Consider the following 16,485-nt stretch of genomic DNA (forward strand, 5'->3'; position numbering starts at 1 on the left):
TGTATGTACTCATAATGGAGGAAAGACGATAATGTTATTGATGATAGTTTTTCATCTGATGAAGACAATGAGTCGAGTTCTAACAGTTCTAGGACGGTGAACGCGGCGTTCCCCACCCCCAGTGGGCCACTCTACCCCAATACGTGTAATTGATGTACTATCTACGTGTAATTCGCGAGTGTTTGTGCCAAAACCTAGTGCGCTGCGAGCACGTACAACACGGGGACCGGCACCCGGTGCGGATGACGAGCAGACTCGGCACGGACATGACATCACCCGTTCCGGCCAACGAAGCTTCCGGGATACCTTGGACAACCTTTTCGGCTATCCTGACCCTGTTTTGGGTAAGTAAAAAACAAAAAAAATTCCCGCATTTTCTGTTGCCGGTAATTTTGTCATCCGCAGTGAATGTGTTAAGCAATACAAGATATGGGTAAAAGAAGAGCCAATATCTTTACAAACCTGAAGGACTGTATTCACTTGATAAAACTATACACTAAATTTGCTATAATATTATACAGCAACCATAAATGTTTTTTAAAACTTAGAAATCTATAAAATGTATTGATTTATTTATATTTTACAGTAGTTTAATGTAGATTTTATTACAAAATAAATAAAAATAAGACTTTATTTATAACAAAAAAGTTACTCTACGTACTACAATTGTATAGTAAATTTAAATGGTATGCGCATGTTGAAACAGAATCGAGTTTTAAATAATCAGTAACTTCAACAATAATAAATTTATTTTATAACTATTCTCAAATATATACAGTTTCAGATCTTATTTAATTTTGTGTTAATATACACCAATCAACATGTAAATAAGGCCAATGTATGTTTATATATTAAAAAATTTATTAAGATACTATAATAAATTATTTGATAACTAATGGGAGTTTTTAGTACAAATCAATCAATAACTTTTGATTCCCTGAGAAAAGGTATTTTATTTGTAACCGTTAATAGAAAAAAAACGTTAATATTTTGTTACAACAATATAAAAAGTACTAACCGGAATACTATCGTCTTACATTTGACAATGTTAAAAACTATAGATAAAAATTAATGACCAATAAATACAAAATGATAATGTTGTACATGTAAACATCATAAGTTTCTCAACACTATATTTCATCGGATGAATAAAAAAAATAATGAAAACATGTCACACAAATAAAGTCAACCATACTTAGAAATACGTTAAAACGAATAAACATGATGAAAAATAACAATCTACTTAGCAATTCCAACAAATCTAATCATTAAAATTTTACAAAATAGTAAAAATAAAAAACTTAATACTAAAATTTAAGTATATACAGGAGGAATGTACATTATATACAAATTCATCATAATTAAGATGCTTTACAGAGAAGACACTTGTTAGATATAGATAACTCATGCACAATGTTTGGTAAATTTACAAGAACCGTTGTTAATTTTATGTAGCAGAAGCTGTTAAAAAGATAAAGCCAATATACGCAGTACTCTTTAAATCATATGTTTTTCAATAAGATTAATATCCTTTGTCCCAGGGCTTACAAACACATTGTTAGGCAACGTATCACATCTACTTTTTTATGATTTCAGAAAAAATATTATTTTAATTATTTGTATACTACAGCAATAAAATAAACACAATAAATTCTTTTCTTTCTCTACAAAATTTATCAGTTCTGTTGAAAATATGCACTGTATTTTTGGATTCACACCTGTTCATGAAACCACACATGAAAAAGATTGGTCCACATTAAAATTGAGGGCAACACAACAAAGATAACTGAGAGACCTGGTTATTGGCAATCAGTAATTTTAAAAACAAAAGATTTAGAGTTTGTAGCTGAATTTTGACAGCAGTATACAAAAACTAATCTGTTAATATGATAAACTGCTTTACATTAGCAAGAAAGATATGTAAAAGTGGTTTAGACATCAATGATGATCCTGGCTCTGGCAGACCAACTTTATAGAAAATGTACACTAATTCTGGAAAAAGATGTTAAAATTAACAGTTCAACTATCTGAGCAATGTACAGTTTCAATGCAGTAAACCAAAATTACTAAGTCGGCATACTGACAGCGCGTATAAAAAAAATAGCAATTTGTCAGTTACTCACTAATCCTTCATCAGGACAGTTCATAATGCTTTGGCTTTAAAGACAGTTTGGACCAAACATTCCTATCTTGGACACCCTGCCCAAGATAATAAAGTAACTGAATTTTTTAACATCCTATGTAGTTTTTTATGCTACATTCGTGATGAGGTTTGAGTCTGTTGACAGTGGTTAACAAAACTGATGGCAGATATGAAAGTCCTTCGGAAAAATAACTTCCAGCAATTATTTCATCACAAAAATGTGTGTGAGGCAACGTAGGCATTAAGAAAGAATGTACTTAGTAGGAGAGTACTTTCACATTACATTTTTGAATCATCTCATTCTTAGATTACAATCTATTGTCATGTGAAATTTCTTGCGTAAGCGCATTATCTTTCAAGAGTTCTATTTCAAGCTCCATTGAAATTGACATGGAAGACACTCATCAAATTGTTGCTACACAACATTCCAATGGCAGCACAAGCCTGATACAACAACCACATACCCTATCGATCCAGGCTGCTGATAAAGCAAGAGCAAGAATCATACATGGTACATTTTGAGGCAGGATTCATGGTATTCTAGCTTGTAATCCGCTGTTTGCAGGAAGGAATAATCTTTGGTCACTTCCTAGTGCACTTGTGAACCTCTTATATACTACTGTGATAAGTAAGGCTGTGATCAAAATGATGATAAAACATTTCTTTTAATCAACCGACCTCGTTTAAACATTGATGAGACTTTTATATTCTCCAGCTGATTAAATCATATAAGGTAGAATCAGCTTATCAGAATATTCCAAGCAGCAATCACTGCTACAGAGGAAAGTGTGTTCTGCTCCATTTGCATTTACCGGAGTTACACATGAACAACAGGCTGAAGTTGCTACATACTCCAGAGGAGGCTGGGTGAAATTGATCACGATGTTCCTAGGTTAGACCATGATGACTCTTGTAGGTTGGATCAACCTATTGCCAATGTCTTCTCTAACAAAGGTTTAAGAAGAAGCATTCAGACACTTACGGAGACACCCTAACTGTCCAGTGTTATCTAATGGCAAATAGGTCAGCTCGAATTGCATTAATGAAACATCTAATATGTTTTGTTATGATTATTACTGCTGTTATATTTCAGGTTTTAGAGAATAAATCTTGTTTCTTAAACGTTTTAATATTTAATACAATGCCACTATGTCCTTCACTACATCTGTTGTCCATAATCCTTTACTTCATTATATGATCTGCTGACAGTTATCACAAGAATCACAAAACTAAAATTTGACTTTAATTGGTTCCTGCAAAGATTTGAGAAACATGGAAGAAAGCACTAGGCTGAAAGTTGCTGGAAGAAAGTAATACTGAAAGAAAGGTACTCATACTTGGAAGAAAATTTAGGACAAATACTCTGCAAACAAAAGTAAGTACTTGAAGTATTAACAAATGTTTTCCATGGCTCTCTTAGTGAAGGAGTCAGAAAAAGGTGAAAACAAGGGTAAAGTAGTGCATGGTCTAAAATAATTAAAGACAAACATACAATTCTTTGATATTATTAAGTATGAAAATTCAAAAGTAGTGTATTGTTAAAATTGTTCAATAACATAAACAAATACATTAGACTATAAATAAATTGTATATATTGTAAATGTAATGCATTGTAAGCCCATATTTTAAAGAAAATATTTTATGCATATTTAAAAAAGTAGTTCTTTGTACTTTTAAACCCTCAATATTAAAAATAATAACTCCTACAATTAACCAAATTTTAGTATAATATTTACGGATATCACAGACTATATCCTTTGGATTTACCAAACAATTCAATACATATGCTATATTCCTTTTTTCTCTATAACTACTTTAAACTTACACACTTATTAAAACTGCAATAACTAAATAATACATGAGACGATTAGTGCTCCAATGTTAAAACAACATTTAAGTAACACTGTGTTCCCTGAGATGTGACGTCAGTAAAGACGCGTTCTGGAACACTTTGTCACACACATGACACATATGAACAGATGTTTTACAACTAGTGGGTGGTATATGGGCCTGCGTCACGTGCGATGCATGATGGTGTTGGTTGCGGAACCTTTTGGGACAGGAGGAGCACAAGAAGGGCCGGTGGCGTGTGTGTATCCTTTCATGCCACAACTGCAAAAACATCAGCCTGTTGTTAACTTTATTGTAAGACTAACATGGTATAATGCTAATCAAAACAAACATTTCTAATGGTTAAAGCTGTAAGCAAAATCTGAAACCAAAATGATGTAAAATTATATTTTATTGGCTGTGCGTTACCAAAGCCTATGACTCGAGGGGCTGAAAAAAATTTCATTTCTATCTTGTCAATGTACTGTCCGCACAATTTCTCAAAAACACATTAACCTAAACATTTGAATTTTTGCATGAAGCTTCATTTTTATATAGGCAACATTGAGTTTGATGATTGTGTATGTCACCATTGGATTTGGATCAACATTAGTGAATATATTTACATTTGTCTTACGTGTAGTCATGACGTTACAAAAGAGTTGCAGAATAAATAAATTTGTGAACACACTGAGTAGAATGATATGAGATTTCAATATATGACTGTGTATAGAATTTAATTTATAGAGTGAAAAGACAAAATAATAATGCGTGAAGTCATGTTAAAACTTAGTGACAATATATGATTTCAGCTTACTCATGCATTGTAAGACCCTCCCTACCTTTAAAGTTACTTATCACAAGATTTTTGAACATTTAAAGTTATCCCCTTCTACCCTTCTTTGAAAAGAGAAGGGGATAACAATTTTTTATTCTCCAAAAAATCTTAAAAAATAGTTTAATAAGTATGGTGAAGTTTGTACATCAACATCTCATTCCGTTTGGAACATATCTAAGTGTATCAGGACTTAATTTACACCCTGTATATATGTGTGTGTCAGTGAGTCAGTTTCAGATGCGGCTGTATAGTATATTGGACTCGTTTTCGGCTTGCTGAGAGCTACGCCCCCAGGCCCCTAAGTGGAGTGTTGGCCAAATTCGGGCATATGTTGAAGTCTGTATCAGGTTAAGTCTGGAGATTAGATTAGTTGAGGAGTTCAAAGTAGACTGTAGTTTGTTTCATTTTCTGGATTTCACCAAAATTTGGACTTTAAAGGCATTTCCTGGCTTAACCGTAAGATGTAAGACAAGTAGTGACTAAATATTGTTTGTGGGAAATTTCATTCTCTTGAGTGATTTTTCCATTGGATTTGAGCTGCAATTACACGGTCTCAACTACAATTGTACCAAATTTCAATTTTCAAACATATCGGTAAGTTGTTTAGACTCTGTATAATCAGTACTACATTGGGTTAGAAAAAGGTGTATTTCATACCAGAGAAGTTCTAAGGGAGTGGGGTTGTAAGATTATCAGGGTTTAAAAGAACAGGAAACCCTTTTTTACTGGGTATTTAAGTTAACCCCCCCCATTGGGGAGGGGGTTAAATTTATGCAGTTAAACAATTATGTCAGAAATCTACCAGATATTTTGAGTGGATGGGAGCTAATTAAAAAAGAAGTTTTTTTTATTAATACGCTCAGGCCTTATATACTAATGCCATATCCATTAGATTTTGACAAGGGGTTAAACTCTTAAAGTGTTTTGCATATTTTAAAGAACCATACTAAAACGTCCCTTGTACCTATCTACTACGGTTATAGTAGGGTTAGGTCTCACCGTATGTATGTACTAATATTGTATGTAAATGCTTTGACTCATGGATTACAAAATTATCACTTTTATACCTTCAGAATGTTTGGTATTAAAAATCACTCTGTCCCTTTTACAGACTCTCAGCGAGACCAACCTACAGATCAGGCTGTGTGGCAGTAGTCTGGCAGTGTGTGAAAAAGAGAAAACTTTGGGAGTCATATTGGATTCAGGACTCACTTTTAGTGACCACAAAACCTATGCTACACAGCATGCCTTGGATAGATTGAGGGGTCTGTATGGATTTAGAAATAGGTTTCCAGAGTCCGCAAAGCTGAAGATCACGCAGTCAGATATTGTCAGTGTTTTAGTACTGCTACCTTGCATATGGAAATACTATCTCAGGGGGGATGCTTGTAGAATTCAAAAAGTGCAAAATTTTGGCCGTTGGGTTAATTTTTGTCTGAATCGCCAGGAACGTGTATCCTCCTTTAGAGAGAAAGTCAGTTTGGCCCCAATAAAAGATGTGTGAAGGGTTCTGACAAACTGCATGACTCACAACAAAGTCCGATGCCTTGGAGAGCCGAGCCTCTGTATCTTGGACACAAACTGTCGTATCGGGAAAGAGATCACTCAAATGAGCACCTGCCAAGACCAAAAACTTCACTTTCTACAAGTGCAGCTTAAGGTCGGGAGGAGAAGTTCAGCTACTTTGGCCTGACCATGTATAATGAATGACCTCCCTGACGTCATAAAGACTTATGCTGTTAGCATGTTCAAAATTAAAATAATAAAATTATATAGCAGCAACAACTAAGATGTTACAAAGAGAATTGTATTGTAAGTAGGGATTTTTTTAATTAGTTTGCAGATTTTAGAACTATTATATATTTTTCTTACACAATTTTTATTTTTGTACTCTACTGTATTTTTTCAGTAAGTCACAGTGTTTAACTGTTTTTGTAATCTTTGTTATAGTTTATGTTACTGTTACTTAGTTGCTAAGTAGTTATTAGGCATATAACATTTGATACAAGTTATTCTGAAAAACAGTTATGAACTGAGAAACTCTTAAGTCATTTATTTGTTTTATGTATATGCTAATTCTATTACAATTTTTATGTTTTGGGTTAGCCGTTAAAGATACCGGAAATGTAGACTGGACCTTATTTGTAGTTCGTCCCATTTTCTAACAGCCACTGAAATTAAAATTGAGCTACTACTAATCATTCAGCCGCTATCAGACTCAAATAATTATTTTTAAAGTAAAAATCACTGGAATTGTAATTATGCGAGCGTTTTGTCCCTCTAACCATAAGAAATAGGACAAATAAACCTTTTTGTAGTTCACTTCATTTTTTAAAATTCTACAATGATTAAGATTCAAGCTGAGGCTAAATATTCAGCTGGTAAAAATTACAAACGTTTTGTATTTAACGTATTTTGCACCCAACCCAACAAAGATAGGGCAAAGTTTACTAAACATTTTTTTTATATCACGTTATTTTCTAATTTCCATGTAATATTAAATTTGAGATATGACTATCAGGCTGAAATCATTATTTTTTATGAAAAACAAATCACTGGAACTTCAACTATGCTAGAGCAAACCCTAACATAGAGATAGCAAACCCTGATGTCTAACCATATAGGAGATAGGGCAAAAAGTCACTATAGCTTTTTTTGTAGAACACTTTATTCCCCACTAATGAATTTTCATCAGATTCATCTACCTGTATCGGCTCGCCCACTATCAGGCTCAAAAAAAAAGACCTGCATGGGTGAAAAACATGGGAAAAATTTGTGAATTCTTTTGAGGGGTTTAAAAGTAAAAGTTTTCAGACTTTCCCTGTTACTTACAAGAAAAAAGACACCTGTGTGCCAAATTTCAAGTGTCTAGCACTTCTTGAATTTGTATATATATATATATATATATATATATATATATATATATATATATATACACACAGGGTGTACATAAAGTCCTGCACAGGTATAATATTTTCTGAACAATAACAGATAAATCAACAAGATTTGGTACATCAACACTACACCTAAAAATCTACTTTTTGAAGGAACTATCAGTTTTCAGTAATATCATGGGGACATCCCGCAAGGAGTCAGAAGGAAATCTTAAATAGGAGCATAAGTCAATATGCACATAATTTGAAAGGGCTTATCTAGCAGAGTTTAATGCCGCAAACCGCACTCAGTTTGATTGATCCAGTACAAAATGGCGGCTGTTCAAAGGTTTTACTTGGTTTCATTTTATTAGTAGCCATAACCCCAGTAAAGCAAAACTGCAACCAAACGAATACTGCAGCTAAATACTACATTATGCTTGACAATTGTACAGAAGTGAATTATGACGTTAGTTATCCTCAAGGGTTACAAATTTGGTTCTAATATATTGATAACGGGGAAAACCTGATAACAGTAACAATTAGAAAGCTCTTATCTTTGGGTCGCAGTTTGGACTTTCCTATTAACCAGTTTATTCATAGTAGGCTATTCTACTTTTCTTGTTTTAGTAGTGCTGTCCAACCTTTTTATCAGTGCGCTTTAGTACAAAAGAGTTTGTTGTATTGCTTGTAGTTCTTCAACTACACTATGTCGCTTGACGAACGTGAACGTATAACACTTCTTATGATGGTTGGTTGGGGAAACAACAGACGATCACACGAGGAAGCATGTCATTTATTTAATGACTACTTTCAAGAGACGCAGCCAATTTCTAGAACAACTGTAGGGAGAACTGTTCAACGCTTTATGGAAACAGGAAGTGTTTCCGATCGTCATAGGTCACGAAGGCCCGCTACTGCGACAACCAAAGACAAATCTTTAGATGTATTACAGTCATTTATTGAGAACCCGCAAGAGTCCCTACGCTCAGCAGCACAAACTCATGACATCTCTGTTACGTCTGTTAAAAAAATTCTGAAAGGGTCTAATTTTAAGCCTTATAAAGTTCATTTGGTGCACGAACTCAACGAAGATGATTTCGATCGACGTATAGAATTTTGGTAAAACTATGATAGCCAAAATAGATCACAACGAAATTGATTGTGTTTTCAGACGAATGTTCATTTATGCTGAATGGAAGCGTAAACAGGCACAATTGCCGTTACTGGAGTAGCGAAAATCCTCACTGGATGAGGGAGGCACATACGCAGTATCCACTAAAGGTGAATGTCTGGCTTGGTGTGACAGGTATCCAATTGGTAGGTCCTTTCTTTATTGGAGGAAATTTAAATGGAATATCATACCAACGTTTGATATGAAAATGAAATTACACCAGCACTTCGAAACATGGTTTGGAGAACATTTCCAGAATATCTGGTTTCTACAGGACGGAGCACCCCCACACTACGGCATACGGCATCAACGTAAGAGCCTATTTAAACACTGTTTTTTTGGCAACGGTGGATCAGAAGGCGGGGGGGTCTATAGAATGGCCAGCGCGTTCACCAGATCTGTCTCCATTAGACTATTTTGTTTGGGGTTACCTTAAGGACAACGTCTACAAAACAAAGCCTCAAAATTTAAATGAACTGAGAAAAAGAATACTTCTAGAATGTCAGACGATTCCTCAAGTTACCCTGCTAAATTCTGTTTTTATGAGCGTCTTTCCAACTGTCAAATAACCGGAGGTGAACAATTCGAACATTTACTCTGAAAACATTTGGTAAGTAAACATCTTTTTGAAATAAAACTTTTGAACAGCCGCCATTTTGTACTGGATCAATCTTTTTGAGTGCGGTTTGCGGCATTAAACTCTGCTAGATAAGCCCTTTAAAATGATGTGCATATTGACCTATGCTCCTATTTAAGATTTTCTTCTGACTCCTTGCGGGACGTCCCCATGATATTACAGAAAACTGATAGTTCCTTCAAAAAGTAGATTTTTAGGTGTAGTGTTGATGTACCAAATCTTGTTGATTTATCTGTTGTCGTTCAGAAAATATTATACCTGTGCAGGACTTTATGTACACCCTGTATATATATATATATATATATATATACCATCAGTGAGTTGGTTTCAAATGTGGCTGTATAGTATATTGGACTCGCCTTCAGCTCGCTGGGGATGTTGGCCAAATTCGTAAATAAGTGGAATTCGGTGAACATGAATAAAATTTACTCCGTCCATATCTACTAGTGACGATTCGCTTATACTCAGCTATTTCTGGGTCAACCGTTATTGATCTATGTCTTATTAATGTGAAACTAAAGTAACATGCCAAATTTCATGTTCATAGCTCAATTTGTTCTCGAGACATCGTGCAGGTTGTAAAGCTTTACTCACACACTCAGCAAAAAACGATGGTGTGAGCTTCAACATCATCGAACTTTGTCTTGGATACTTGAAAATAAAGTAACACGCCAAATTTAATATTCACAGATGTATCCGTTCTTGAGAATCGTGCGGCTAATAATGCTTCACTAACACTCAGTGAAATGATGTGTGATATATAATACTAATAATCAATGGATTTCAGATAAAAATAAATTTAATCTCAAGACTGAATCTGATCAGACAAAATTACAACTTTTGATGTTGAGGGCTGAGGGGGATAGAGATAGGAGGGAATACCAAATGACCTTTATTAAAGATTCCTTAATTTCCAATAAATATATTGCGTTAGATTTACGTTCCAACCACTAGATTGGTCGCAATTGGTCTTTGATTATAAATAAACATGTAAAATTGCCTCGATTTAATTAAAGTTTTAGACTTTAAATATGTTTTGTGTCCTAACGAAGTGAGATACAATAAAGTCACAGGGATTTTCTTGTAGATCAATCACTTCTGCACTAGCATTTTTCATCACATCCGAGCTGCAACCTACGGTTTTAGACACTAGAAGTCCTCAAACAAAAGTCTACAAGTGAAAATTGATTTTGAGTGTTTTTTGGGTGAACTGGTACAGATGTGGGGAAAACTAGTATGCCTATTTTGTTTGCTAAAACCCCTAAAAAATTAGATTTGGGCAACAAACAACGGTTTTGTCGCTAGATGGCTAAAAAGTAAAAAATTACAGAAGTTTTTAATTTTTTGGTGGTTTAAAAAGTAAACACTCTATTTTTTAGACTTTTCTTGTTGGTTATACGGCAAAAGCACATGTGTGAAGTATGCTAAACATTGTATCTCTATATCAGTCAGGTACACATACAGCTGTTTTATATATATATATATATATACACATATATATATATATATAAATATGACGGCTGTATAAGTAACTCATTGGCAGTTTTACCAATAGGCCTATAAGACCCAATATAAAGCAAGTTTCCAGAAACTGAAAAGTATCACAGTCCCGTTTTCATATAAGTACTTCGCTTTAAGTTAAAGAGAATATATACTGTTTTGTTTATCAAAAATCATACCATGATCATTTAACTAGATATAGGAACAACCTAGTCACTCCATATATAAGGATTTCCGAAACTCTATAAATAGCCATGTTTATGAGCAACTTAGATACTTAGATTATATAATAAACTACCTCTAGGTATCAGAAATCTATCATTAAACACGTTGTGTTGAAGTCTTTTCTAATTAAGTGGATTAGTGTAATAAGTGTACTAGAACTACAATCACAATAGTATATCATACACAAATTATCACAATCTAGCTTATTGTACGTTGTAAAATATATATCTCAATTTTAGATACATTTAATGTATGATATAGTGACAAAGTTGGATGCAAATTATTTTGTTTAAACTGTTCTTCTTAGAAAACTTTTGATGTGTCCGATTGCATTGTAAAATGTTTATGAAATGAAAGATAAAATATTGTCTATTGTTCAAAAAATAAGGCTGTAAACTAGATAATTAAATCAAATGTTAATTTCCAATTAATTTCAAAGCACATTCAGAAATGTTGTTGAAGATAAACTTTGGCAACATTATAAGAGAATTTTCATCAAAGAAATTTGGGCGAGCCACAAATTTTTTAGACCTGGGAGCCCAAGAAAGTGAAATCCACCACTGACTGCAATTGAATTTGAAGCAATTTATATCTTAATTAACAGATGCACAACTAATCCTATTCTGTGAACATATACATTCCTATTATAAAAACATGACAACCGTTATTGTTATAAAATATTCATAAACAAACTTACTTTTTGAATGAAGCCCGAAGGTTTTCTTTTTCCTGCCTTATTGTGAGTCTGTAAAGAATAATTCTAGTTAAATTTTAAGAAATCTAATCATTAGTATTCAAATAGTGATATCCAGGGCTCAATCAAGATGACATTATGTATTAAAAGTGGTCAAATTCATTATATGAGATAGAGTCTAAATGTTCTTGGAATCGATTTAAATATACACTTAGTGAGCTTGCTGGTGGGAAATTTGTTCTGCAGTAGTTGCTACTACTCCTGGGGACAGAATATCTCTAATTTTGGTATAGCTCTGTGCTTATTGTTTACTTGTGGAGAGTGTTTTTCGTGTGCCTGCAAGTTAACCTTCTCGATATAAAAATATGGGTGAATAGCTAACAAACATTAAATTCTGCGTTTTGCTTCATAAGTCACTAGTGAGACTCTTGTTAATTCAAGCTGACAGAGACGAGGTGATCAAGTAGTCAAGTTTATGAATGGCACGAATGTTTACATGAAGGCTGCGTAAGCATTGAAAATGATATTTATAGTGGACAACCTTCAACTGAAACCAGTGATGAAAACATAGAGCGAGTACGTCAAGTTGTACGAGCAAACAGAAGATTAACGATTTACAAAATTGCATTTGAAGTAAAGTTATTACAGTAGCGTCCACAGTGAATGGTTCCAATCATACTAACTGAGGACCACAAAGAAAATGAAATAAATATGGCTGATAAGTTAAATGATATGAACAATTATTAAAAAAAATTGTAACCGATGATGAAGCATGGTGTTTTTTCTAAGACCGCTAAACAAAATGTCACTTGTATGAATAAAAAATTAAAAAATCCCAAAGAAAAAAAAAATGCTTAGACAAAAGCAAGAGAAAAGTTATGCAGGAGGTGTTTTTGACTACAAAGGTTTTATTCACTATAAGTTCATTTCAGAGGGACAAACAGTGACCAAAAAACATTATGTGGATATTCTTAGGCGCTTAAGATATGCCTTCAGGATGAAACACCCTGAAAAATGGGTGGGAAATAACTGGTTTTTTTTCTTCATGACAACGCCCCTTCACGTTGGTCTTTGTTAGTGCATAATTATCAAGCCAAGAACAGTGTTACCACGCTAGAACATCTACCCTAGTCGCCTGATCTGACGCCAGCTGACTTGTTCCTGTTCTCACAGCTGAAAGCATTGTTGAAGGGAAAACAATCTGCAGATGGTGAGGCCATCAAAGAAATGGCAACGAAAACAACTAAAGAACTTTCACGTAATGACTTCCAGAAGTGTTGAACAGCTGTATGAATGTTGGGGCAAGTGTTTTGTTGCAGGAAGAGAGTATTTTGAGGAAAAATAGACTTGCAAGTTTATAACTTTGTTCAATAAATATATATATATATATATATATATATATATATAAACCAATTCTGGGAACCTTTTGACTCTACTTTGTATTCAACAAAAACTACTATTTCTCAAAATAGTTGAATTAATATCGTTATTTGCAAGGCAGGAGAATGAATAATCCTTCTTACATCGTGGCCATCATCATTGTGTATAGGACATTTTTATACATACACATAAACATCTGACTTCTAAGAAAAACTTTAAGCAGTAGACACAATAAAGTTAATGAATTGTGTCATCTGGACAAGTTTACCACCTTATCATAAATGACTTTTGAGGTGTTGATAACATTAAAAAAATAGTTATACTTCAGTTGGATTGTTATTTTTTTTTATTATTTCAGAATTTGTTTATAATTTGTCATCCTGATTGAGTCTACAAGAATCTATACTACTACTATAATGTACTAAAAGAAGATTGGGTAAAAATAAACAATAACAACAATAAAGCATAGTACAATTGTAAGAGAGCACTGTCCAAAAAGCAACTTGTGCTTTATGTTTTTTACAACAATAAAAAACAATGATTGTGAATTAAAATAAATAGTTATTAACTTTATTTGTGTAAAATAATTTTAGAATTTTACAATGTTTAAACTAAAATGCAAACTTGGGCAGGTTTACTGATTTTTAGATGAGACTGTATTACATACTCACATTTAGTATTCTTAACATTAAAAACAAATATAGCAAAATATACATAGCGTACAGAAGTAAACAAATTTATGAATCTAAAAACAAATAGAAAATGTTGAATTTGTAAGCTCTTATTTAAGTTCTAATATACTTATTTGCTGAGAAAAGTATATTAGGACTGAAATATATACATACTACCTATTCAAGGCTTATCACTAAGGGGGCTGGCTAAATTTCTATTCTGCCTGTCTTCGTGCACAATATCTCAAAAACTAATTAAAAAACGGACTTGAAATTTAGTTTCTGAAGCTTAATTCCAACAGAAGCAACATTGACTTCAATGATGGTGCTTGTCCCTATATGGGATTTCTCTAATCATTGTCCACAGGATGACTCGAGAATGGATTAAACTAGAGACTACAGAATTTAAATTGTACATATATTTTTTATTACTAAATACACTGCAAGAATTCCTATCCTGACAGTTGTCTGCCAATATGCCAGGGCATCATGGGATCACATGTAATGAGATATCTGGTGTCTTGGCTGAAAAGGGAGCTCAAGTTACATTTGTACGAGTAGGTCCTGATCCAGTCTTTAGAGGTAGCCGTTCACAGGTTGTAAAAGCAGTAAAAAATGGGTTCATGAGTCATAGGTTCCAGTATGAATCTGGCCGAAAACTCTGCAAAAAACCTTTTGACTGCCCCAATGTTGTGCTTGCTTAGGCAGAAATAACCTGACGAGGGTAACTGCTTTCCTTACTGGACATAGCAACTTGACCAAGATAGTGTTCTATAATGATGAATCCTTATGTCGTCCTTGCAGTCAGGAAACTGAAACTGCTTGGCATATTCTCCAACTTTGTAGCACTGGCATAAAAGAGAAGATTACTTATAACCTCAATCTCTAGAGAATGTCAAAGCAACAAGACTAGGAGCCAACATTCTTCCACTTATGGAAGAAACCAACTTAGGACTACCTATCTAGGAGTCGTGTTGGGTTTGTACAATGAGTTGCAGGGCTGATGTGCCTCAGCCAGTGAGTTACCCATATTTTCAGTCAATAAAATCTGTTTCCCGGTTATCTAAAGAATAAACAAACATGAGAGTTAAAAATTTCACACACCAGTGGTGTCTACCACTCTTATTTTGTTGGCCAGTGGTCGGGCCAATAGCTGTGACGAGCCTCGGTTACAGCTGGTGCTGTCGTCTGCGCTGGCTGGATTGCTAACCTCGTTGCTAGTTACAGCTGTTTTTGTCTCTTGTCTTTACTTGTTGCTTTCAAAGTTTATTCAGTTAGATGTAGCTCCTCTCCTCTCTTGGAACCAGCTCACAGTTGGACGTCCTGTAAATATTCTGTGGATGGGAAGATTCGAATCGTTCTTCAAAGCTGGCGCCTCCGATCCCTATAGATCCCGGCAGTATTGCAGAGTCCTTGCCTTCCAGGAAAGGTCCATGTACCTCACAGTTTTATTTTAGGGCCCAATAGTGCTACCAAATTCAGTGATAACCTTAACGCTTAATCAATATATATTCATTGCACCATTCCTAACATTCTAATTGAAAAGTGTGTCAAGTTTCAAAATGAAAGGCCAATAAATGAGGATATCATCGGAGCTTAAACAATTAAACCTCTTCATGAAACACACTGTATATTACTGTTATTGTTTATTACATTTATTTTAAATGTGTTAAACCAACACAGTTTGACAATTTTGTGTTTAATTTGTCCTATCACAGAGAACAAGTATATTTCAATATTTACTGGGTGAGGCCTAGACTTATGCTAACTCCATACACTCAAAGAATACAAATTTAACCATACCAAGATTATGTGTTGAATAATTATGTGTGCTAGTAAATAGAAATAATTGAGAAGTGGCTTTTAAGTGATTGGAACTGGGGAGATCAACATATCTGAGCATTCACATTCACACAAGCAATTTACTTAATTTTATCTGACAAAAACATTGTGTATGTATTAACCCTCCGAGTGGTGAAAGACGCTGCAGCGTCTATTTATTTTCTATTACCAGTGGCAAAGACGCTGCAGCGTCTATTTATGTAAGCCTTTTTTGTTAAGCGGTTTATAAAAACATTCCGCGACGTATCCACACTGAAGTGGTATGGATAGAAAGAACAGATTCCAAACTTTAATTTCATATAGTATTATATTGTACTGGCTATACGTTTTGTTTACTGTATGTCGATTTTAAACGCCTTTGGCGAGTCACGTTGATAGAACACTCGCGGCTTGTTGACAGTGGCCTTAGTCCGCCAACAGCGTTGTTTGTTTGGTTCTGTTCGCGTTCTGTTGTTTCTAACAATTAAAATGGATAGTGCTTTATGTTCTAGTGATATTAGGGAACTTGTAGCAGATGAAGAATTAAGTGATGTAAGTGTTAGTGATTTAGAAGCTGATAATTTCCCCGACGACGTTAGCCTAGAGGACTTCTCATCCGGAAGCGATGAGGTTTACATAATAGTTTTTATGTAATTAGTGTTAGTGTATTTTTTTTTTAGTTAATTTAAACTGTGTGTT

General features: G+C 34.1%; 1 protein-coding gene across 2 annotated transcripts in view; it reads right to left on the reverse strand.

Moving 5' to 3' along the window:
- Window positions 1–3,632: 3,632 nt before the first annotated feature.
- Window positions 3,633–16,485, reverse strand: part of LOC124362890 — a 46,687-nt gene continuing 33,834 nt past the window's right edge. The window contains exons 8-9 of one of the 2 annotated variants that reach the window (XM_046817764.1): window positions 11,918–11,965; window positions 3,633–4,255 (exon numbers count right to left, since the gene is read on the reverse strand). In XM_046817764.1, the coding sequence (XP_046673720.1) occupies window positions 4,037–4,255; window positions 11,918–11,965 (267 nt within the window). In that variant the 3' untranslated portion in view covers window positions 3,633–4,036. The remainder of the gene's footprint in view (window positions 4,256–11,917; window positions 11,966–16,485) is intronic. The other variant, XM_046817765.1, reaches the window with a different exon arrangement.

Source organism: Homalodisca vitripennis, chromosome 5 (genome assembly GCF_021130785.1).
Source record: "Homalodisca vitripennis isolate AUS2020 chromosome 5, UT_GWSS_2.1, whole genome shotgun sequence".
NCBI classification, from domain to species: Eukaryota; Metazoa; Arthropoda; class Insecta; order Hemiptera; family Cicadellidae; genus Homalodisca; species Homalodisca vitripennis.